General features: G+C 49.9%; 1 protein-coding gene across 2 annotated transcripts in view; it reads left to right on the plus strand.

Annotated features, from left to right (window-relative positions):
* UBE2F (ubiquitin conjugating enzyme E2 F (putative)) overlaps positions 1-17,157 on the plus strand; it is a 55,400-nt gene extending 38,243 nt beyond the window's left edge. For both annotated transcript variants that reach the window (XM_046019349.1, XM_046019348.1), the window contains 5 exons: positions 3,293-3,363; positions 7,772-7,829; positions 10,436-10,468; positions 12,756-12,818; positions 16,530-17,157. In XM_046019349.1, coding sequence (XP_045875305.1) covers positions 3,293-3,363; positions 7,772-7,829; positions 10,436-10,468; positions 12,756-12,818; positions 16,530-16,580 — 276 coding nt within the window. In that variant the 3' untranslated portion in view covers positions 16,581-17,157. The remainder of the gene's footprint in view (positions 1-3,292; positions 3,364-7,771; positions 7,830-10,435; positions 10,469-12,755; positions 12,819-16,529) is intronic.
* The last annotated feature ends 7,426 nt before the right edge of the window (positions 17,158-24,583 follow it).

Below are 24,583 nucleotides of genomic sequence, written 5' to 3' on the forward strand. Positions count from 1 at the left end.
TTTAAAATGTGCAAGGTTCTTTGTCAGACATGGGCTTTTTAAGAAGACTGGTCTCCTGAGAGACAGCACAGATGGTGATGAGCCAGGGTGGTGACATAGAGCTGGGGATCCCTGGGCGATCAGGAAGCCCAGAGAAGGAGCAGGGCTCAGTGTGGTGTCTCAGTCCCCACGTCCTACGATGTCCCTATGGCATGTCAATCATGGTTGGATCATGGTTAGTCGTGGAGACCATGCACTGAAGCAGGAAAAGGGGACACGACTTTTCATTCTTTGCCTCCAGTTTCCTCCTAGAAGGGACACAAGTTAAGTCCCCCACACATTTTTTTTTTTTTTGAGATTTTATTTATGAGGCAAAGAGAAAGAGAGCAGGGGGAGGAGCAGAGGGAGAGGGACAAGCAGACTCCACACTGAGTGTGGAGCCTGATGTGGGGCTTGATCTCAGGACCCCGAGGTCACGACCCTGAGCGGAAACCAAGAGTCTGACGCTCAGCCTAATGAGCCACCCAGGTGCCCCCCCCCCATACACATATTTGATAACGTAACCAAATCAAGAGACATGGCCATGACCAGCCCCAGAGAGGGTAAGGGGGAGCCAGAGATACTGAAGGTGAACTAAACTTCCACTCCCCTCTTGTAGGTAATGTGTATTTTGTAGGAAATTGAGAAACTGTGGCCACAGGTGTTTTCTTATGATTTCTCAGCTAGAGTTTTATCTTTTTGTTAACACATAATGTGTTATTTGCTTCAGGGGTACAGATCTGAGAGTCATCAGCCTTACACAATTCACAGCGCTCACCATAGCACATACTAAACTAGTTTGCTTAGTTGTACTATGAGGATTTTTCTGTTTTTCCCTCACTTTTTATTGTTTTTATTCTGTAAAACTTCAGGGTTTTTTTTTGTGGGGAGAGGATTGTTTTGTTTTGCTTCACCACTGTACTAAAATCTACTTTTTTTTTTTTTTAAAGATTTTATTTATTTATTTGACAGAGATCACAAGTAGGCAGAGAAGCAGGCATAGAGAGTGAGAGGGAAGCAGGCTCCCTGCTGAGCAGAGAGCCCGATGCGGGGCTCAATCCCAGGACCCTGAGATCATGACCTGAGCCGAAGGCAGGGGCTTAAACCACTGAACCACCCAGGCGCCCATAAAATCTACTTTTTTTTTTCCCACAAGTTTTTCCATGCCAGAGCCCAGGGTAACTCACCTGCATTCTCTTCAGTGCTCTTAGGGTTCTGTACCATGTGTGTTCACTGCATCTGGAGTACAGCTCTTCAGTGAGGGTCTAGATATGTTTTTGCAGATGACTAGCCGGTCTTGCCCTGAAGAATCCCTTTTCCCCGCTGGTCTGCAGTGCAGTGGCTGTCGTATATTAAGCTCTCAGCCTGTGATGGGGCAGGTGGCAATGCCAAGTAGGAGGTGGAACTGGGTATTTCCTGTTTGTCTGGCTTTAGGGGTGGGGTCCAGTCTACAAGTTCTGTTGGGAGAATGTGGGTCCACAGTTCTGATTTGTTCTCTTGTCTGGGGACCGCAGTTAGGAGGACCACTGGCAGGGGAGGTGTCTGTGCTAACATCTAACTGTGGAAGGTGTGAAGGGACAAGGAGGGGAGGGGCAAATACAGCCAGTCACTTGGAGATCTAGTGAACAACACTAGGCAGGGTAACAGGTATGTCATGGACTCTCTAGAAGGGAGGGAGATAGAGCCTGTAGGTTCCCTCCAATGCCAAGTTGGTGATTCAGTCTATCCAGTATGGAAACTGTATTATCACTTAGATTCATATAGCCCCACATTGCCGGCTTTGAGCCTGAAGGCCTTTCTGGAAGTGGCACGACGACTAGCATACTTTCTGTCAAATGCTCTCACATTTATTTGCAGGAAACCAAGTTAGAGCATATTAAATTGATTGAAACTCATTCTGAATCTAAATCCTAACCTTGGATACCTATATTTACATACCTGGATTAATTATCTGGGGGAGTTTCTTGATGTCATGCTGTTTTAAAATCAGTAGGAAAACTTACAAGAGTGCCGGGAAAGTATGTCTGTTTTGTACAAATAAGATGATGGAACAATTCAAGTACTAGAAGAAGTACCGAGAGTATTTGGGTGATCAGTAACAAAGGCAAAAATCTGATTACAAAGACTTTACAAAAGAGTAGCATCCCAAATGCAAATTAATACCACATGATAAACATGGAAAGCATGGCACCCCATGACAAAGGGCTGACACATGAATGTCTTTGAGATGACGTGTCTGTGAGACTTGGCCAGACGACACTTTGTGCTCTGACCAGCAGTCCCTCTACCTGGGCTTCCTCCTGGCAGACCTTTCCTACAGTCGTGAACAGAGATGAGCACAGTGATTTAGCGCAGTCCGTGGTAGAGATGGGAGGCAGCCTAAATGTCCAGTAGTAGGAACTGGCTTGTGAAATGCTAGAACTAGTACCACGGAGGGTGAGAAAGCCCAAAGCCATCTGAAATGGTGACAGAAAGGAATGTGAAAAGATAGAGAGCCCATGCCCCCCCCCCTTCTATAAAGAAAAATGAATGTGCACACACATGCATCTCTGTGTGGCACCTAGAAAAGAGGCTCACAGGGTGTATACCGGGTGTTAGATTTCTGGGTGGCATTATCGTACATAACAAAAGGAAAGACAGAGATCTTGCCTTTTGTTTTCATTGTCTTTTTGTCTTAAATGAGTATGGATTGCTTGTATCATAGAGTCACTTTAAAAGAACACCTTTATCCAAATATGCCTGGTCATCAGCGATGTCAGTGTGCCTCATTCCTACGTGCTCGCTTTCATTCTCTCTCCCTCCTATAAGCATAGACTTAGACTTGGAGGTAGGACAATGTACATGGCAGTCGCATCTTCAGAAACACGTGTGCAGGGACCCAGCTACCACCATGAGGAGCAGTAACTTCAGCCACAGCTCAGCAACATAGTGCACAACATCGCATCTGCAGGCTCCCGGTGGGAATGGGGCCTGGAGTGTACTGCGGGCTCCTCTGCAGCCCTGGCAGAGAGGGTCAGAGGAGGCCAAGACCCCGCCACCAGCACCACGCACCTTCCAGCCCTGGGACTTGTAGACGGGTCATGTTAGGGGTATGGGCAGACTAGCACCTGTGGTTGCATGTCAAGACACTAGTGTACTGGGGGGCAGGAGTCCAGAGTTGAATGTTGGTTGGGACCAGTTGAGCTGAGTGCCAAGTAAGCTGTGGAATGAGGGGCTAGATGTGGCAGCAGGCATGATTTGGAGAGCCTGTGATCTCTTTCTCTCTGTGTTGCAGCCTCCCAAAGTGAAATGCCTGACCAGGATCTGGCACCCCAACATCACAGAGACAGGCGAAATATGTCTAAGGTGGGTTTCTCTTCTTTCCCATCGTCTGTGTTTGTGAGCACTGTGTGTGAGCATTGGGCTTTCTAACACATAGTCTACACTGAGAGGAAATTTTGAGGCTGGGCCCCGATTAGGGTTTCCCAAACTATCCTCAGGCCTTTGGGCTGCACTCCAGTGACTGGAAGATCTCCCATCCCCACCCCACCCCCCAGCCTGCCACCACCTCCAGACCCACATCCTCCTGGGCCCTCGGGTGGCCAAGACCCCTGCTGGTGCTCCCTCCAGGGCTCCTTACCCTTTTCCCCTCCTGTTGTAATGAGATACTGCAATCCCTCCACATGGCTGATTTTAGCTAAGAAGGAAAAGTAGGATTTATAAAATCCAGGAATAGGGGATGTAGATGGCAAGTTTAAGACCTGGGCATTTGTATTTAAGATGCCCTCTCTTTACCAAAATTGTCTTGAAGTGCGTAAAGCAGGACAGCTCTCCCAGAGCTTGATGTTGGTTGTGGCCTCTGTGTTCCCCCCACCCCACCCCTGCAGTGGCCGATGATCAGCGATCCGCGACTCCTGCTTCTTGAGGCTGCTGGTCACTAATGTAGGGAACTGGGGAAGCTGTGTAGTTTGTCATTCTTAAGTAAACTTAGCCCTTGGGCTTTATCTTCCTGTGTCTCGTCACTTTATCTAGTAAGGCGGCAGTGGGGCTGTGAGGCTGTGGTGCCAGACGGCCTGGGCTGGAACCCGGCGCCTCTGCCAGCAGAAGCAGTGCCAGCAGCGGGGGACTTGGGCAGGTTATGTAACCTTCAGCCCCCACGCAGAGTTGACATTAGCATTAGCACCTTGTTCTACTTTCCTCCTGTGACTAAGTCAGTGCTCCATCATGTCCCATCCCCACCCCAGGAACACCAGCCCTGCCTGTGATGGGGGACTACACAGTACCCGTAGTGCCGGCAGAGCTGGACCCCTCTTTTTTCTCCTCTTCCTCCTCCCCCTCCTCTTTTTTCTTTTTTTAAGGGTTATGTATTTATTTGAGAGAGAACATGCAAGCTGGGAGAGGAGCATAGGGAGAGCAACAAGCAAACTACCTGCCAAGCGTCGAGCCCCACATGGGGCTTGATCCCGGGACCAAGATCATGACCGGATCCAAAATCAAGAGTCAGGTGCTAAACAGACTGCACCACCCAGGCGCCCCTCTCGTCCTTCTTAAAAGCAGTTAGCACCCGGCTCCCCATGCAGCTTGTGTGCAGTGCCCCTGTTCTCCTGTCTGCCTCTTTTTCTGTAGACAGTTACAAATGCACTTTTAAGAGGCCACCTTTTCCTCTTCTGTCCCTGAAGTATCACACTTAAAAAATCTCACTCCTCCGTCTTCAGGCCATAGATGGCATCCTATCCAGCCTCCTCCCACGAGGCCATCGCTGGTGCTCGCTCTCCCGAGAACCCACTGCACACCACCTCCCTGTCACACCCTGCCCTCCACCAGAGTTAATGCCAGAGCAGGAATCTCTCTTGTCACTTTCGCTGTCTCTGAGAAATCAGGTTGTTACAGAAGTGTGAGGCGAACTCAGCAGGCAGCAGCCAGCAGTAAAGGCCAGAAATCTTAAAGGAAGATCATTGATAGATTTAGCCACATTAAAATTAAAAACACAAAACACAAAAGACCAGCTGGGTTACATCCTTCATGTGTAAAGGTCTTTGCCAATTAGGATAAAAAACACAGACACAGCCACTGGGAAAAGCAAGCACCCGCTACAAGTAGCAACTCACAGGAGAGTTCTGGGTAAGTGGTAAGCACCTGAGGGGTGTTCGGTCTCAGCAGTAGCCAGAGAGAGGCTTGTGGAAACAAAGATGCCACTCACCACTCCTCACATTGCCCTGGTGCAAAAGCAGATACCAGGGCCAGGGGAGTGGGGAGTGAGAGAGAGAGAGAAAGAGAAGAGAAAGGGGAAGAACGGGCTCTCTAACATCACGGGAGATATACCTCTGTTGGTCCTTCAGCTTTAAGGTCTACATTTAACTTGTATTTACCCTTGGATTTGTCAGCTACACTTGTAGGGGTTTATTTGTGGGAAAGAATGTGTCAGATTAAAATGCGAAGACCTTGTCATTGTTTATGAAAAAACTAGACGGTGTCCAGCAGGGACTTAATGTACCACTGACTCATGGCATCTCCTGAACAAAGAGAAAGATGAGCCTGGGCCCGCCCCTCCTGGTCCACAGTGATGCCCAATGGCTTCTACCCGGATCCCTCACTCAGCGGCTCTGACCAGTGCCTAGCGCTCTGTGGGGCCTTATCTAGTACACGGGCCACTTAGCTCTCTTTGTGAGACTTTCCCTTGCCTGCTTTGGGCTCAGGGTCAGATGTGTCTATGGGATTCGAGGGCCCTGAGCCAGGACCTAGTGGTTGCACTTGAGACTTTTTCTTCTGGGGCTCCGTACTTCCAGTGTAGCCGCTGAGGCACTGTCTGATCCCCTGCCTGGTGCCCACTCTGAGGGCCTGTCACCTGAGCTCCCACAGGATTCCTGCCTCCTGAGGCTGGGCTGGAACTTGCATAGTGATGGTGTGTTCCCTCCACAGTATCACTCTGCCCAGACCTGTGGCCTGTAGACTTGAGCACAGCCTGCCTGATTAAGGGCATCTTATCTGCCCCTTAACTGCCATTGCCCTGGGTGGGCACAGCTGGCTTCCAGGTTCAGAGCCCTCCTGCTCTGGCTATGCTGTTGACAGAGGTCAGAGGATACTGCCTGCTCAGCCAGTGAAGCTGTCCCTCCACCCCACCCCACCCCACCATCAGCTAATGGTGGTGGTGCCCAGACGCAGTGGGGGCAGTTGGTATTCTTTGCTTTGTGGGGCTTGCCGGCTGCTGGGGAGACAGGCATTGAATGAGTGAGCCAGTAGAAGGCTAAGGATTGTGACAAGGTCTGTCAAAGGGACAAAGACAATCAGAACTGACTCCTGTCCCTGCCTCAGTGAGGAGACCTCTCACTGGGTCATACGGACCGCTAGACCTGGCACGTGGCTCCTGAACAGTTACTCAGAAGCTGCAGAACTTTCGTGGCAACAAGGCCTGCCCCTCAGCAGGGGGGGATGTCTGTAAGTAAGTGATAGTGTGGCAACAAGGCCTGCCCCTCAGCAGGGGGGGATGTCTGTAAGTAAGTGATAGTTGTCAACTTAAGATTTTATTTATTCTAACTGAGCTTCACTGGCAATTAAGATTATAGTACAGTTACATTTTCTCCTGATTTTAACTGACTTATGTGAACTTTTTTTTTTAAAGAGAGAGAATCTTCTTTTTTTTTTAAGATTTTATTTATTTATTTGACAGACAGAGATCACAAGTAGGCAGGCAGGCAGAGAGAGAGAGAGAGAGAGGAGGAAGCAGGCTCCCTGCAGAGCAGAGAGCCCGATGCGGGACTCGATCCCAGGACCCTGAGATCATGACCTGAGCCAGAGGCAGGGGCTTAACCCACTGAGCCACCCAGGCACCCCTGACTTATGTGAGCTTGAACACACTCTTGTCCAGAACGTCTCTAAGGCACAGAGGGCCTGATACTGCCGTGTGAGCTTAGGAACGGTTCTATACACATCAAAGCAGCAGCAAGATACGGCTCAACAGTGCCAAACTAATTTTTCCCCAGAAGGAAACTGGCACTAAATTGTAGTTTTTCAAAATGTGGAATAATCATTTCGTGAGAGTACATAATGTGCACGTACAGCTGATGGAACAGTGATGGAAATGACCCACGGGTCCAGCTTAGGAAACAGGACCTCACAGTACCTCCAAAGCGCATGTGTACCTTCCCTGAACACGGTCCTCCCACCCACTGAGGAAGAACAACCAGAATTTTTTGCTAATCTACCTTTATACTTCATTTTTCCCTTTTGAACTTGTTTAAAAAAACAAAAACAGAGTATTAGAACATGTGCTAGGAGCTGTCATTCTTGTTCACGTGCAGCTCCAGGAAAGCTGCCTGAGTTTGAAGGACTGCCCCCCAGGCCTGTACCCTTGCTGCTTTGTGCCTTGCTTGCTTTCCTCATGGGTTGTTGAGGCATTAGGTGAGGTTAGGATCGTGCTGAAACACACAGGAAGCTCTAAGCATCAGTTGTCATTTTCTGAATATCAAGTTGACAAGTGCTCTTTGTACATTATTTTAAGCATCTTTACTTCCTGCTTAAAACTTCATGTGGATGCAGGATTAAAGACCTGGGTGTATGAGCAATAAACGTGGCACAAGAGATTAGACTTGGGGGTAGAGGTGGCCTTGTACAGGGAGATGGGCACCAGAAGAGAGGTGGGGCCTGGGGAAAGCAGATGTCCTGAAGAGGAGACGTGGGCCCCCAGGGCTTGGCAACAGTGGCTTGGCACACCTGCAGCTCATGCGACTGGAGGCTGACTGACTTGCTGACTGCTGTGCCTTTCTGTCTGTTTCAGTTTACTGAGAGAACATTCGATTGATGGCACTGGCTGGGCTCCCACAAGGACATTAAAGGTAGAGTGCAGTGTGCTTGAGCACAGTCCTGGCCTGGAGGCCTCTCCCTCCAGGAACCAGTCTCCTTGCTATCCTGTCCACCCTCCTCCCACCTGCCCACCTGGGGATGCTTAACCAAGCCCTTGCCTCGGTCAGTTCTCAGCCCCCAGTTCATCTCAGGGCATTGGGTTCAAGTTACCATCTCTCCCCTCTGCCTTTTACTGTCTGTGTTTCAGATCGTGTGGTTTCTATTCTTCCCTTCCTCTGTCCCCCAGTCTTGTGTGGTGCCTCACTCTCAGAGGAGACGAGAGCTGCCGGGGTGGGGTAAGGGGGAGGAGGGAAAGGGCAGGTGTGGCCTCTATCTGCTCCGAGTTCCCCTGAAGTAGCCTGGACAGACAGGTGGCAACCCAGAGGCCAGGAGTGCCCTGAGGGAGGACCCCACCCAGGGGAGGGCAATGGAGAGGGCAGCTGCTGGGACTGAACAAGTGGACCCAGCTGCTTCTGTGGTGTAGGCTTTGGTTGGTTCTGGGGGTGCATGTTATGGGTGCTCTGTGAGGCCACCAGCTGTGGCTTCAGCTTAGGGCTTCTCTGCCATGGTATCTGTAGGAAACCTACAGTTTCCTCCTTTGCCTGAGCTTTTCATCAGAGGCAGCCAGGGCTTCCAGCTGGTGTTCATTTTGTAGTGAACAGTGCCTGACTCCGGCCATGGTTTCTGCTGGCTAATGAAGCCATCCATGCAGTCATCATAGCCTTGGCCCTTCTCGTGCCAGATCCATGCTGCCCAGAAGAGTGCCCTCCTGCTCCTGGGCTCAGAGGGCAGCTGGGTTCCCAGCCTGTGCGTCTCTTTAGCCCGGAACTCAGCACAGAGGCGTCGTCATCCGGACCCGGCCTGTATTCCCTGGTGACTGTGTCCTCCTCTGTGGCTGACAGTTGTGCCAGGTCAACCTGAAAGGGTTATGGGTGTCAGAGTAGCAAGTTTGTGGCACTCAGAGACTGCCTGACACATCGCACGTTGCCATCTTCCTCTCTGTCTCCCGCCTCCCTATCTCTGTCTCTGTCTCAAGAGCAGCATTGTTGCACATGTGTTAACTTAGGCCCAGTCACGTATGGATTACGAAAGTCGTCATAGCTAAAACTATTTGTAAGGCGAACTCTGCACCAAACACACACAACATAAGCATGGCTGGCATGCTTATCGGTTGCCAGATGCTGCATCGGGTACTGTCCTTTGAGCCCCAAGGGGAGCCTGAGCAGAACTAGACAGGCCTGGGCCCTGCCCTGCACACAGGTGCTGGGCTTTCTCTCCCCAGCGTCCACACTTTAACTCTGTAGGCCCTGCCTTTGAACAGAGCTTCTGCGGATACACTGACCTCATTCTGTATACGCCAGCTTCCTGGTTCACCACTTAGAGACCATCTTCATTCCCACCCCTGCTCCCAGGCAGCTCCACTGCTTTTAGAGGAGGACACTGAGGCCCGGAGAGGTATGCATAGGTCACAGCGGCCCTAGTCCTGGGCCAGGTCTCTTTCTGTCCATGACCACACCTCGTGGGCAACAGCTGCCGACTCTGGTGTGTAGGCAGTGTTATTGTGTGTCACCAAGTAGGCGTTTTGGGGTTTGGGGGAAAAACAGGGAAGGAGTTTGGGGCCCTCCCTCAGAGGACACTGCAGACTTCTACAGGCCTGACTCTGGGTCCTCCCCAGGTGTGGTCTCTACTGCCACGGGGCCTGGCCTGTCGTGACATACTTGGGACTTAGCTTTGACACAGGGGTCCCTCCACCTGGAAGGTGTTCCCTCCTGCCATTCTACCCGGCAGGCCCCGCTTCCTCTGGGAAGTCTCTCCTCCCTGCTGGATCCTCTGTGGGAACACGTCTGTGGGAGTTCTGCTAACACACCTGTCTGTCCGACCTCTCCACCAGACAGTGTATGCTCACCCCCAGCTCCAGCCCCAGGTTCAGCTCACCCCAAAAGGACACGGGTGGATGGCTGAGCCAAAGCAGAGGTGGCAATTAAAATTGCCCACTAGCAGAGTATCAGCTGGGGCTGAGAATTGGCCTAATTTAGAAGATAAGACTCGAGCTGGTGACAAGGAAGGTTGAGAGGGCATTTGCAGTTGAATCACGGATGACAAGTCAGTCCAGAGAGAACACATTGGTTTTCCACTTTATTTTAATGAGAATTTCTGACCTTTGAATGTTAGGAAGTGTTTATCACTTTTTTTTTAAGTAATTAGAGCAAAATGGTTAGAGGCCTATGGGACTGTGGGTAATTAGCTTATCTCTAGTCCCCAAGAGGGCATAAAAACAACAGATTTTGTTGTAAAGGTGACTCTTCAAAGTCCCAAACTGTACTGGAAGGTGAGGAGGAGGAGGTGATGAAAGGGGGGTTCTCCTGAGCAGACACAGCTTGTGGGGTCCCTGGGCTGGGTCTCGAGGGCACTTTGTCTTGTCCTTGATTCTGTAATTACTTCCTGTGACTCCCCCCTCCAGATTTCCCAAGCCTGTTGTCATATTGGAGAGAAGTAGATAAATTCTGACCTACCACAATATATATTTCTCGGTCATGGGTTTGAAACACTAAGTGCACAGGAGCCTGAAACTTGTTTTCTTCTTTCTTTCTTATTCCAGGATGTTGTTTGGGGATTAAACTCTTTGTTTACTGTAAGTATATTGACCCGAATCCCAAGTTTTTCTTGAGTCCTCTGACTACTGCTTTTAAACATCACACTAAGGATAACCTGGAGAGATTAAAAACAGCATCCTGTAGATACTGAACTCCTCCTTTCTGTAGGATTTATAGGAGACAGAGGAACAGTGAGATGGGAACCAAGGGGGCTTTGGGGTGGCACCTGGGGAGGTCATCAGGGAGGGAAGGGCCGGGGCCACGGCCTCCTTCACAGAGGCGGCTCTTCCTCCGTGGGTGCTGGGCCCACCCCACTCCATGTCTGACCTTGCCATCAACCCTCTTCCTTCCCAGGTGTCCTGGTTTGGGTGAAGGAGTGTGGTCACCTGACCTCTAGGCTTTTCACAAACCCAGAACCTTAGAACCATTCTCTCCTCAGTGATGAGCTGCCGAAGTTTGCTGTCTGCAGAAAACAGCCCATCACAGGCAGGGGCTGGAGGGCACTGGAGGGGGGGACAGAGAGAAGCTAAAAGCTGCTCTTTGGATTTTTTAAATATATTATTCTTTTGAGTTTTTGCTCTTTGATCATAGAAGAGCTTTAGAAGAAATGAGCCTCAGGGATCTGTCTCTAGGGCAAGGTGGGAAGCTGTTCTGCTTTTGATAAAACTTGACCCTCCATGAAAACGAGCCCACCCCGTCCAGCCGTCCAACCCTCAGAATGGCAGGTCATTGGAGGGGCAGCTTCCTGGCCGAGGGGCAGGAGTGCTGACATGACACGGGCATCTGGGGCCAGGTTGCTGTCCCAGGTCACAGAGCTCTTCTCTTACCAGCAGCAAAGCCTCAAAATTAGACTCCCAAGGCCCTGCCTCCCTCTGCCTTCTCATCTGTTGTCCCAGGTGATCCCTGTAGCAGAAGCAGCAAGCCCAGCACTTCTGTCTTCTGCCCTCCCTTCACCCCCGGGGAAGGTAGTGCCATCATTCTGTTGTGGTCCTGGTTTGGCTTTTTCATGGAGTGCACAGTTTTTCTTCTAGAGCCATGAAGGCTGCAGGAGGATTTAAAATCTTCCCAGCAGGTCACACTGCTTTTTCATTGATTGAGCCTTTAATCTGACGCAGTCCCTGTCTCTCCAGTGCTCCACATTCTAGAGGGCCAACCGAAATTGCTGATTAAGCCTGTAGTGGTTGTTCCAGCCAATATGTTCATCTTAGGTCAGATACATGGTAAGGAAGATGGAGAGTTTGGTGTGTCTGGTGGTCTTCATATGCGCTGGGCATCTCATCTATATGCTTTATATTTTTTCCTGTTTCTAGGACTTGAAGTCTAATTGTTCAACTTTACGAGTGGTCATAGAGACTTAAGAGTTTTCCTTGCTATATTTGTAACATATTGGTCATACCTCATATTTATTTCCAAATCAGAAATACAGCCCCCAAATTAAACATTTCTCCTGAGGGAGAAGTACAGTTGTCTTTACAGTGACCATCGATGATGACTCTGGAAAGCAATGACTTCTCTTAAGAACAAATCTCACTGCCTTGGTTTTTAAGAAGGGAGTAGGCAGTATAAAGATAAGACATGGCCTCCAATTTGAAATCCGTGTTGTTTCTCATGGGGAGAGGGGAGTAGCTATTCCAGGGTTTTCTTTTTAAGATTTTTTTTTTTTTTTAAGTACTCTCTATACCCAACATGGGGCTCGAACTCATAACCCTGAGATCAAGAGTCTCACGCTCCAAGGACTGAGCCAGCCAGGCACACACCCCTGCCTCAGGTTTTCTAATGTAGAAATGCCTGGGGACAGGGTCCTCCTGGCGCTGTCCTGCCTCAGGCTCCACACCCCATCCCTGCTGCGAATGAGTGTCATGCTGTGAAGGGGAATAAAAAGATAAAGGGAAGATCTGGTTAAGGTCAGTGTGGAAGCCACAAACTTAGAGAAGCAAAGATGTTCTTCACAAATTAAAAGAAGAAATGAATTTTGGAGGAAAAAATGGGACTTTTATTTGGAAATGCTCATAATGAGAGTGGTTCTTTACATCAAAAAGAATATTAGAACTTAATGTGATCACTATCCTTCATTTTCACCAAACTTTGGACAGTTGTATATAAACATCGTGATCTTTCAGTCAGCGGTTCACTGACGTTCAGAAAGCACCTCGTAGACGGTGGGCATCCATCACAGGACCTGGGATCCATAATGGGATCGCTCTTCTCTCCAGCTTCTCCCATTTGCTGAGTAGACTTCTGTCATCTGGCTCAGAAAATGAAGACTTGTGACAGCAGAAAAACAGATTCTTTCTGTTGTTTACTTTGGGTTTCTCTCTTTTTAAGGATCTTTTGAATTTTGATGATCCGCTGAATATTGAGGCTGCAGAACATCATTTGAGGGACAAGGTAAGCTAGTCGTAGTGATCGAGGTTGATGATTAGCCGCTCTTGCTCAGATAAGTAGGAGGCTGAGAATGGTAGGTGCATGCCTGGAATTGAAAGCAGTTGATTGATAAGTAACATGTTGTGATAAATGTGAGTTAAGTGCTTGACCCAAGGTCAGACAGAAGTGTTCCTATTAGATGTGATTTCCTAGTAGAATTCAGTCTGAGGGATTTAAAACAGGCCACTGTTACTTCACTGGATTGACAGTATGGGGATACAGCGTTCACACCATCGGGTCCTCCAGTGTGTCTGTGTACTGCGGTTCCTAATGCGTCTCCGCATTAGGAAATAATGGGATCCTATTTATTACTACTAATCATTGGTTCCCTTTTTTTTTTACTTTTTTCTTCCAAATCCGTGCATAAACCCTTACCCATTCTAGGAGCTAATAGTCCATAAAGTGGCTCTACTGTACATTTTTCAACCATTCTCTGAGCGGTGGGCGCTCAGGTTTTCTCTATGGGTAGTTTTTTCCCCCAACTACAGATGATAATGTAGTCAGTATCCCTCTTGTGCACATCCTTAAAAGTGCATGGACGAGGAGTTGGAAGCAGGAGCAGGAGTCTGGGAATGGCTATGGAATCGGAACAAGGCTATTCGAGATTATGCAGCTTCACTTGGGGCCAGGCTCATTAGCCAGTAAGGCCTCAGCAGACAGCCTTGCAGGGTTAACCTGGTTTAGTCCTAGAGCCTCAAATTTCATTTTCTAAACCGGCTTCCCTGTGAATCCTTGCCACCCCAGGAATCAGCCACCTGAGGCTATTACCCAACACCTGCGTGGAATCTAGAAAGTTCTAAATGCCATCGACTTCGTCCTAAATACAGTGCTGAAGAGCAGGGGCCTCTGTCTCTGGGAGACCTGTGACAGGCCAGAACAGGGGGCATTTTAAATGTGCTGTGTGTGATGTTTGCTATGACCGAAGAGTGGGTACCGCCAGAGCCGCACTGCCCAGCACATAGCCTGGCAGGGGCTTACCAAACCAGCAGGCACAGCAGGGACCCATGAGCCGTGCAGGGTCAGTGGGTGCTTCTGCTCAGGCAGAGGAGGCTGGGAACAGCAGAGGCCTTCAGCAGGTGTGCCGTGGCATCAGGCGGCCCTGGGCATGGGCGTCCCCTCGGCCATTCTCGCGCACTCACAGCAGTCAGTCCCCCATACCACCTGTGCTGGCTTTCACTGCCTGGTAAATCCTTGGTTTGTCCACTGCGATGACAAGCCCTTGCAGGTGTGCTACTCCCCACACCCCTGCACCTTCTCAGGTGGCTCCATTCACATTGGAGCTCCACCTGTTGTCCCTGACATGGACTGAGCACTGTCTTACAGGCCGAGTCAGGGAGAGAAATCGATAATGATGGGAACACTTACAGGCCCAGGTGGAGAAAGACCAGTTATAAATGGTCTATCCTTTTATTTTCTCCAAAGGTTGCTTCCTCCTCTTTGTATAAAATAAGGGGAAGACTTGTATTTATGAACTGTTAGCCCCAGTAAGATGGACCTAAAATCCTCCAGACAGTGATGCCTCCACATGAATCCCTAGACCCCAGCCTGTCCTCATGCTGAGTCATGACGACAGCTATTGAACTTGCTTCTTTCTTTATTTTGTGCTCGTTGTTCACCCCAAGTTGGACTGGTGGCCACTGCAGTGCCAGGGGAGGGGCTGATGCTCAAGATCAACTCATGAACGGACAGTCCCTGTCCCCACAGAGCAGACATGCTAGCAGAGGCAGAGCATAGATGAGGAAACATAAGCATGTGGCGGATGGAGGCCTGGGTGGGGGAGACAGTGGCGAGTCTTGCTGTTTTATGTAGCACGCTCGGAGAAGTCCTTTCTGACAAGATGTGAGTAGAGATTAGATGTGAACCAAATGGATATCAGGCAAGAGTATTCTGGAGAGTGTTACAGTAGTGTAAGGTCCCTGAGGTAGGAATGTGCTAGGGGTGTTGAGGGAGGAGGACACAGACTGGCGTGACTAGAGCTGGGGGGCAGACAGCAGTGATTTAACAGCAGCAGCACCCTCGGGTGGCCCTCCCAAGCCCTATCCCACCCACGTCCCAGAGAGCATTTATTCTCCTGACATCTCCACAAGAGAGGGACTCTTGTTATCCCTGATCTGCTGAGGAATCAGCCACCATGGAGGTAGCAGACTTGCCAGGAAGGGGCAGAACCCAAGATGTGAATGCAGGCAGTCTGGCTCCAGAGTCTCTAGTCTTCCTGTGGCCTCTGCTCTGTGGGCCCTCAGGCAGAGGAAGGAGAGGAAAGCAGCAGAGGCTGAGCACAGAGGGCTTCTGGAAGCCACGAGCTCTGGGCTTTGTCCGGGACCAGGAGAGAGCAGAAGGGGTGAGACTGAGCACCTGAGGGCAGGATGGGGGGAGCAGTGCCTGTGCAGTCTTCCCATCCCATGAGCTGTGACTGTGGTTCCCTAGCGGCTGACGGTGCTGTTGGCTTCTAGATGCTGTGGGAATGGCCAAGTCAGGGCTCATGGGAGTCCTTTCCACAAGTACAGGCTCAGCAGCTCTCTATTTCCTCACCTGAGATGGCAGACAAGCCACCAAACCATTTTCAGACCTTAAAACCAGGAACCCACCCTGACTTTGAAAGGGTCACCATGTGAATTAAGTGTGGCAGAAGAAGAGGCCTGCTCCTTTTTCTGCCCCCTTCTAGACGCCGCTCCAGGCAAGGACTGGCCACAAGAGGGTGCAGCCAGCACAGCGCCTACCAGGGGCTCTGCGGTCTATGGCCTTACCTGTCACGTGATGGGACTGAAGCAGTGTGACCCCATGGCCATCCTACAACACCTAGTAGCCGTGTTGTAGGAGTAAGAGGGTTGAGTTCCACCTGTCACATCACAGTGTCTTGAACACTGAATGCATGTGTTCTGGGGTGGGCAAGCTCCAAGTCCCTCATGGCGCATGTGGCCCCAGGGGGCCCTTGTTCAGCCCCGCAAGGTGAAGGAACTCTGGTCTTAACATTAGACCTGAGGGGCACACCTTGGACACTTTCCTGCCCATACTGGCCTGGGGACACCAAGGGCCACACTGTCCTCTCTTCACCGGGGAATCAGGCCAGGTGCCCAGGTGGCCTCTGCTTGATGCCTGGCGGGGGATGGGGTTGCTCTTCTAGGCACAGTAGTCACTCGGATGGTGGGCTTCACTCGCGCCATGAAAAGTGGGCACATTTTAAATAGGCAGCAGGGTCTGGGGGGTTGTTCTAGGAAGACAGATCTGGACACGCGTCCTCGGAGAACAGCAACTCAGACTCATCCATCCGCATTTGAGGTCAAGAGCCTTGTCCTGACCTACACTGCCACCTTGACCACACTCTGGGCCTCACTTTCTCCATTTGCAAAACAAAGGGTCTTAGGCTGCCTTCCACTCAGAGCTTCTGTGTTTGGGTCCCCACCCACAGCCCTCCCAGCACAGTGGCCCCATGGCGTGCACACAGCAGGCCCCTGGAGTCGTAGGGAGAGGGCATCCTGCTCCTTGGGCTTCTGATTATCTTGCAGCCTTAGTGGCTGGGGGGCCAGAGGTGGGTGGGGGGTTGGAGGCCAAATCCTTCCTATGCTCTGGAGAGCTCATAGTGGCTTCTTGGCTTGGGCGGGTCCCACTTGTTCTGCAAGTGGTATTTCCCTCGCTAACTCACTCTCCCTTCTCTCTCTGATCCCTCTCGCGCCACAGGAGGACTTTCGGAATAAAGTGGAAGACTACATGAAGCGTTATGCCAGATGATAGGAGGAGGAGACGGTGGGGCTGTGGACTGTGTGTTGTAGGCTTGTCTCCAAGCTCAACCAAGAGGGAGCTCCCTCTCCCCAGTCCTCGTGCTCCCCTCAGACCCACAGGGTCATCCACATCCTGTGACCATGCTGTCCCGAGGAAGAACCTCTTCACGACTGCCCATTGTAGATGGAGAGTCCCACATAAATACAGCAAGAAAATGTGTTTGGGGTTCTAAAGAGTTGTCTGCTTCCCTTAACATGTTTACTTTTTGGAAACTGTACTGTATAGGCTATTGATGAGATTCCTGAAAAGTTGTAATGAACTCAGAATTGAGGCTAGCGCTTGCTTCTCCCCCTTTTCCCAAAGTCCTTCCCCGCACAAGTGATGCTGATGATGTGCTCAGTGTAGCTCGCAGAGGGGCAATAAGAAACCCGCTACATACTGTGATTGGATGCACATTCTCTTAGCTCCTCCCACGGATGTTGGCCCTGCCTAGATGTTGTGAAGCTTCCCAGAATGCATAGTCATTCACTGTAGATCTCTTACTGAAATGCGTATTTTATTTAATGTAAGTATATTTTGGAACAGATTTGTAATTTGTACAATTTAATGCTTTAATTATTTTTTTCTATTCTCATTTAGTTTGTATTTTCATTGTATAGAGCAGACAGATGTTGGGTCAAGCAACTATTGAAGAGAAATACAAAGAAAATATGAAAGACACATTATTCCTTCTGTCCAAATGAAACAAGAATTTGGCTTTTAAAAATCAGCTCTTGCTTTTGGGTCCAGATGGGGTGAGGAAATCTTGGAACCCTTGGAAGCTAGAACTGGATGATAACTGAAAAAGAAAAAGGAAAGGAAAAAGGCAGGGAGCCCTTTCTCACATGCTGCCCAGAGGAAACTGGTGGGAGCCCAGACCAGCCAGGGACTTGGTGTTTCCACAGCAGTCTTGTGGTTGTGAGCCAGTGGGCAATGCCAGAGAGTCAGAGCCTCATGTACTAAGGGACAGGAGAGATACCTCAGCAATCAGCCACCAGTGTGTGAAGTCACTGAGACAGTACCTGTGGCCTTCCGAGACTGCTGTGGTTCCGGGCAGTCTGGGGGCCGGGAATCAGAAGCAGCAGCAGCACGTAGCCATGCGTATTCCAGCAGGCCTATGCTGGGTAAGAACACTAAGGAGGCAGATGGATTACTCCAGCATTTAGACATCTGGACGAGTGAAATCAAATGCAAAATAAATGTTTGTATGGTTTTCACCTGCTGCCTGCTTGGCACACTCAAGTTCACTGACAGCCTCCTTTGACCTCTGGATTCCCCCGTCTTCCATCTGCCCGGTCTGGATTGTTGTTCTTAATTTATAATACAGTCTGATTATGAGGTCAGTCTTCCTGGAGATCAGCAGGGAAGGAATATATGCTGTGCTTTCTAATTGTAATCAGGAATTGTACCCATTAGATTGGGGGTGGGGGCTGATTGATGGGCCACACTGGTGCACAGAGCAGAAGAGGGGGGCTGGATCGAGGGCACAGTGGCCTCTTGGAGGCTCAGGGCCTGTGAGAAGACAACAGTAATCTCCCCTCCTAAAGCCTGTGAGAGGCACTGCAACTTACACACTTTTAATTGGAGCTCTGGCCGGTGTCCCAGGAACCTGGTCAGCTGGACCCAGGGCTGGCCTTTGCTTGGTAGGTCTGCAGCCAGCAGCTGGCCTGCCCACACGCCTGAGTCCTGACGCCCCTCACAGCTGTTGGGGCAGCTCCCAGGCTGCACAGCTGGCGGTGCAGATGGAGGTGAAGAAGTGACGTCAGCGCCCATGGGTGAATGGAAATACGGGTGTCGTAGGTAAAGGAATGGAAGAGACAGCTGTTCTGGATTCTGACAGACAATAACTTTGCTTATCAGAGATCCAGTAATTCTTCAAAATGACCTTTCTGCGTGACAGAATCATCCCTCTTTGTCCAATGGAAATCCCTCAAGGCCCTGCCCCTTACCCATCTTGCTAAGAGCACCACCCAGTCTGGCCCATCGTGGCAGAGAACTGATACTGTGCTGCCTACTTGGCTGGGTGGGGGGGGGGGCAGCATGGCATCTTTTAGTGGCTGCGGAACCCTGACTTCCAGGCCTTTTGGTTTCTTGAGGTCTCCTCCCCATTCAGGCCAAAGGAACACTTCAGGTTCTGGTTCATGTGTTCCACCAGCCCGGTGATAGATGTCTTGTCTGCCCGGGGTGGGTGTACTGAGCCAGATGGGAGTGGAGCAGGCCCTTGGGACGTGAAGCTCCAAGATTTCTCCGATGTCCACTTAATGTCCCCGTAACTCTACTGCTTAGAATTTGATGGGTTGGCAGCATGTTTTTCAGGCGTACTTTCAGAAGGAAACAGTTTCAGGACAAACCTGTCAGAAGGAAAGGCTCACATCTCCCCTTCCCTCAAGCACACCACCTGCAAATTCCCTCCCTTCGAAGTCTCCATAAGGAGCTGGGGCGAGTGTGTGGCTCCATGTCAAGCGCTAACGCGTCTGTGTCCCTTGCTCCTCATCTGTGTTTGCATTCACTGTATTTGGAGTGTTGGCAGAGCTCTGGATCAGGGGACAGTGCCTTGGGTTCTGCTTAACAAGACCCCCTGTTTCATCTGTCATTTACAAGCACTGACAGGCTCAGAGGGCTGTTTGTGATGTCTACCATTGCAGATGAAGCCAGGTTTGGCACCTGCTAGAGCAGTCACGTGACAGAAGTTCATGAGAAAGCTTTGTAGAGAGCTGGTTCAGAGCTAAAATAGTTTGAACGTACAGTCTTTAAAAGGAATATATACCTTGGTATTTACTAGTTTAAACGTTTCATTTTCCTTGTGCCCTTAGTCTGCCAGACTTCCACACCATCGTGAGTACAGGAGGCAAAAGCATGCTAGTCATGACTTGGCTGCAGCCAGACCAGAGTCCTGGGCCACCTGGCAGCATAGCCAGCATGTCTTCCTCCGATGGCATCGGAAACAGATGGAACAGCCTTTCTGCTGGGCTCTGGAGTTGAACAACAGCAACAACAAATCCCAGCGGGCAAACAAACTCCAGGCAGTGGCCATCTGTAAGATCTGTTAAACTTGTTTAAAGGATACGCCCGCTGTTCTCTAGGGTTGCTCTTTTACCCCTCACAGCCTTTAAAGAAGTTGATGTGAGAGAAAAAAAAAATCACAGATTCCTACAAAATCAGACTTCTTGCAGATTTATCAGAATCTACCAGAATTTTTTTAATGTAAAATTCCAACCATTTGTAAAATTGGTTAGCCACCAATTGCAGTCTTTAACAAAACTCTTCCAGCAAGTACGGTCTATTCCAGGAGTGTTTTCACTTAATCCACTTAAAAATGTTTCTCCTTAGGAAGTCAGGTTTGCCATAAATTCATTATTCTTCATGAAAGTGTGGCTAGCAAACTGCTAATAGTCTTAGCAAAATAACGTTTTTTTTCCTTTCCCTTTGCCAAAGAACCTGTAAAATGAGAGCATCTGTTACTCCCCTTTCCTCCTTCAAAGTAACAGTGGCTAATTCACAGGCTTCCATGTTGCCCAGTGAAGGCCCCACTCATGCCCTGGGTTTCCGTGGGTTACCAAAACATGTATTGAAAGAATTGTGGTTTGAAAAATGTTCTAAAGTTCTTCAAAAAGCCCAGTGATAAACCAAAAAGCCCAGTGATGAAGGCATTTGGGGACCTCACTTTGTTAAGAATGTCTATTCATGTTAAGCTGTATAAAGGACTGAATTATAATCTTTTTTTTAATCCACCTTAGGACTCATTCATTTTCATTGCCAAGTGCACTGAGCCAGAGTTCTTCAGTAAGTTCACTTTTTGGCTTACGTCAGGGCCTGCTAGAAGAAGAGCTTGCCCAGGTGTTCCCAGTGCTGGGGGAGAGACAGGGTTGTGGCCCCCAGCATGGTAGGGTGGGTGTGGTAATTACTTGTCAGGGGCCATTGGCCAGGAAAACTGTACCCATGGATGGCATAGCACCTTGTTTGGCCTCCCCGTCGAGCCACTGGTCCATAGTTCACACGCACCAGTGTTTCCTCCCCACTCAGAGGGAGTCTGCTCAGTCTCTGGCCTCACAGGACCGACTCATCTTGGTGCAGTTTCCGGTGTTGGGTTTTTATCCTCTCGGGGTCAGACCTCATTGACCTGGCTCCCCACTCCGCTCCCATGCACACCATGTGGTACTCGTCAGTTGTTCTTCCCAAACATCCCTTTAAAAATTCATTCCAACCTCAAGAGCCCTGTTCACCTGTGTCCTTCCCTCCACCCGCCCACTCCCAACCAGGGTGAGGCTGAGGAGCCATAAGGTGGGGGCAGTCCTGTGGGTGAAGAGCCGATATCCTGTTCCTGAAGCGTTTTAGCCTCAAGTGAGTCTGAGGAGACAACCTGTCTCCCTGGGCTGGTTCTTGATGGATCGGGAGCAGGTGGAGTCCAGTGAGCATGGATCCCATTGTGGTTGCTGTGCGCCTTGCCAGACCAGTCAGGTGTGTAAAACACCACAGTTGATGCAGGAGAGCAGCACGACGGAGGGAGACCTGGCCGACACGCCAGCGAGACCAGAACAAACTGGTGGGATGGCCTCCACATCCTCCCCACCTTGCCGCCAGAGGGCTTTCTAAAGCAGCCTATCACCAAGCCACATCTTCCCATTGCCTCCAGAATAAGCCCCCAGTGCCTAGCGTAGGAGCACATTGTCACTGGTCACCTGTCCACTCCGCCAGCCCTGCCCTGACAACCCTGCTTGGCCTCAGAGTGCTTCCATGCTTTGTGATGAGCTCCACAGCCATCTTGCGTGTCCTTTCAAAATCATTCAGGTCATGTGGTGCCGCCACTGGGAAGTCTACCTTACAGGCAGATGGGCAGTTCCCAGGGCATCCTCGTCCTGCCCAGGCTTCCATATGCAGTACTGCCTGTCCTAGGTGTCAGGTGGCATGAGGAGCACAGGACCTTAGCCATCCTGCAGTAACTGAAGAGCTTGGTACAATGCCATCACACACGGAGTACATCCTCCAGGAGCTTTGGGGCACAAGTACACTGGCGAGTCTCCTCAAGACAGTCCTGTCACCAGGAGGTGGGCGTGCCGTCCAGCAAGGCAAGAGCTGTGGGGGGCACCTGCTGCCACACAGGAGAGCAAACCTCTGTCCATCAGCTTGCACATACCAAGTCCGAACAGTCTGAGGAAGCAGGACTGTGGAAAGATTCCGTAGAGAAGAAATAATATCAAGCAGGATGAACAGGACATTGGAAATGGAGTGTGTAGGATTGAAAGAGACTTCAGGGAAGAAAACCACATATTTAGGAAAATGCAGCGAATTGCACCTTTAAGTTGGAATCAGAAAGTCTTAAGGGGACAACAGGCTAAAATGGAAGGACAACAGGGTGAAACCATAGCCATTGCAACATCTCCACCACAGGGCAGGGAAGATGCTGGAAAAAAGAGATGATGGTGTGCGGACAAATTTGATGGATTCTTCCACTGTGCAGAAGAGAATGACAAAGAGGAGTGTCACGGCCAGCGCGACAAATCGACCAGGAAAAGTGAGGGTAAGAGGATGGTGAAAAGAAGTTAAAGAGACAAAGTGATGGGGACAGGAGGGACACTGAGAAGGATGTCCAACAGTGCCGAGTTTACTCAGGGCAGCTAGGCATTATATAGCCAACAGAAATAATTACAAAGAAGTATCCATCATTAGCTAATTATAGGAAGAATTTGTTACATATGCATGAAACCCTCCAGACTTCCCCATTAAGTACTTCTCAAGGTCTAAATGCAGATCTTCCAAGGCCAGTGGTCTTTTTCTTCAGATAATAATTACAAAGAAGTAACAACAAACCTGAGAGTGTTCTTTGAGCTGTGCTGGAACAGCAAGGACCAGTTAAGAATTTAGGACCCCACCCAAATTGCTCTCATCTCACTAGTAAACGTGTGGGAAGTCACATAGGCCAGCGCACAACACATAGCACAGACCCTTTCTCAGTGCAACTCAACTCTTCCATTCTAATAAGCCTTTTGTTAGGCTATTCGGACTTTAAAGGAGACACAAGTCAGGGCCTGGTTTGGTCCTCGTCTCAAGCCTTATCGTGGCCTCCCACAGAGGAGCCATTAGAAGGAAGAGAACAAAAAGGACACTTGTACTAGCCTAAGATGGGGTAACAGGGCTGGGGAACCCTCCTATTTCAAAAAGCAAAAAAACGAGACAGAACTACAGTTTTCTGACGTCAAGACACAGGCAAAGCAGGACTGTGATCCCTGAGTGAGACGTGGAGTGAGACCCACCCGGCTCGGCCCAGGGAAGGGGAGGCCCAGGTGGAACCCAGCAGGCACTGACCTTGAGATGGAACTAATGATGTAGAAAGGCCAGAGGAGCTAGAGTTCCCAGCAGAGAGGGCCACACAGAGAGCCAGCTCTGGATACCTGCAGTGGGGTCCTCCCAGAGCATCCCTTGGAGACTGAGCAGCATGTGTCCCTGAGGAAACTGTCTGAGGGTGGGGAAGAGCACCACCCAACGGGAGAAGAGAAAATGACCCCTGAGTTCATAGAAGGCCAGGAATAGTCCACGTTCCCATGAGCCACAATGGATTTGTGATCTGCAGTGTGCTGGAGAGGGATGAGCTTGGTAATGAGAAAATAGACTCTCACGGCTGCATTAGTCCCACCCAAGTGTCTGGAAAGCAAGCTTTAAAAGGATCAAGTTATTTCAAGTGAACTGTGTCCCAGAACAAAGTCAAACAGGAATTTTTAAAGTCCAGATCCTGGATCACCTGGGTAGCTCGGTTGGTTAGGCATCCAACTCTTTTTTTTTTTTTTTAAAGATTTTATTTATTTATTTGACAGACAGAGATCTCAAGTAGGCAAAGAGGCAGGCAGAGAGAGAGGAGGAAGCAGGCTCTCCGCTGAGCAGAGAGCCCGATACAGGGCTCGATCCCAGGACCCTGGGATCATGACCTGAGCCGAAGGCAGAGGATTTAACTCACTGAGCCACCCAGGCGCCCCAGGCATCCAAATCTTGATTTCAGCTCAGGTCACAATCACAGGGTCGTGGGACAGGACCCTGTGTCAGGATCTGCACTTAGCATGGAGTCTGCTTAAGATTCTCTCTCTTTCCCTCTGCCCCTTCCCCTGCTCACATGTGTGCAAGCTCTCTCAAATAAATAAATCTTTAGAAAATAAAAATACAAAAAAATAAAAATCCAGAACTTGCCACAAGCAGCCCAGCCCAGAAGCCTCTATCTCAGTAAGCCTGAGACTCCCATCCCCTGCCCAGAGGCACCAGGGAAGCCAGACAGCACCTGCCAAAGGAATTCCACACTGAGCCCCTGGCTCCAAAAACCTCTGGCCACCAAACCTCTGCCCGCTAAAATGAAAAATTTGGGGTGCCTGGGTGGCTCAGTGGATTAAGCCGCTGCCTTCGGCTCAGGTCATGGTCTCGGGGTCCTGGGATCAAGCCCTGCATCGGGCTCTCTGCTCCGCAGGGAGCCTGCTTCCTCCTCTCTCTCTGCCTGCCTCTCTGCCTACTTGTAATCTCTCTCTCTGTCAAATAAATAAATAAAATCTTTTAAAAAAATAAAATGAAAAATTTGCACAGAACTTACAATCTCCTAACATGAAAGATGAAATGTCTGGGACACAGATGGAACCCACTCTTCATACCAAATCACACCCTAAATTGCTTAAGTCAGACAGAGCAGAACTTTGAAAATCGGGCCAGAAATAAAGACACATGATGCACAGAGGCACAAAGAGAAAGGTTAACAGCCGATTTCTCATTGGAAACAATGCAAGTGAGAAAACAGTGGAGAAACACCTTTACTAAAACTAAAAAAACTCCAGAGGTGCCCAGGTGAGCCACTTGGTTAAGGGTCTGCCTCTGGCTCAGGTCATGATCCCTGGGTCCCGGGATTGAGTCCCTCATTGGGCTCCTTCCTTGCTCAGCGGGGAGTCTGCTTCTCTCTCTCTCTCTCGGCCCCCTCCCTCTGCTTGTGTATCAAGTGCTTTCTC

This window comes from Meles meles, chromosome 9, assembly GCF_922984935.1.
Source record: "Meles meles chromosome 9, mMelMel3.1 paternal haplotype, whole genome shotgun sequence".
Taxonomy (NCBI): Eukaryota; Metazoa; Chordata; class Mammalia; order Carnivora; family Mustelidae; genus Meles; species Meles meles.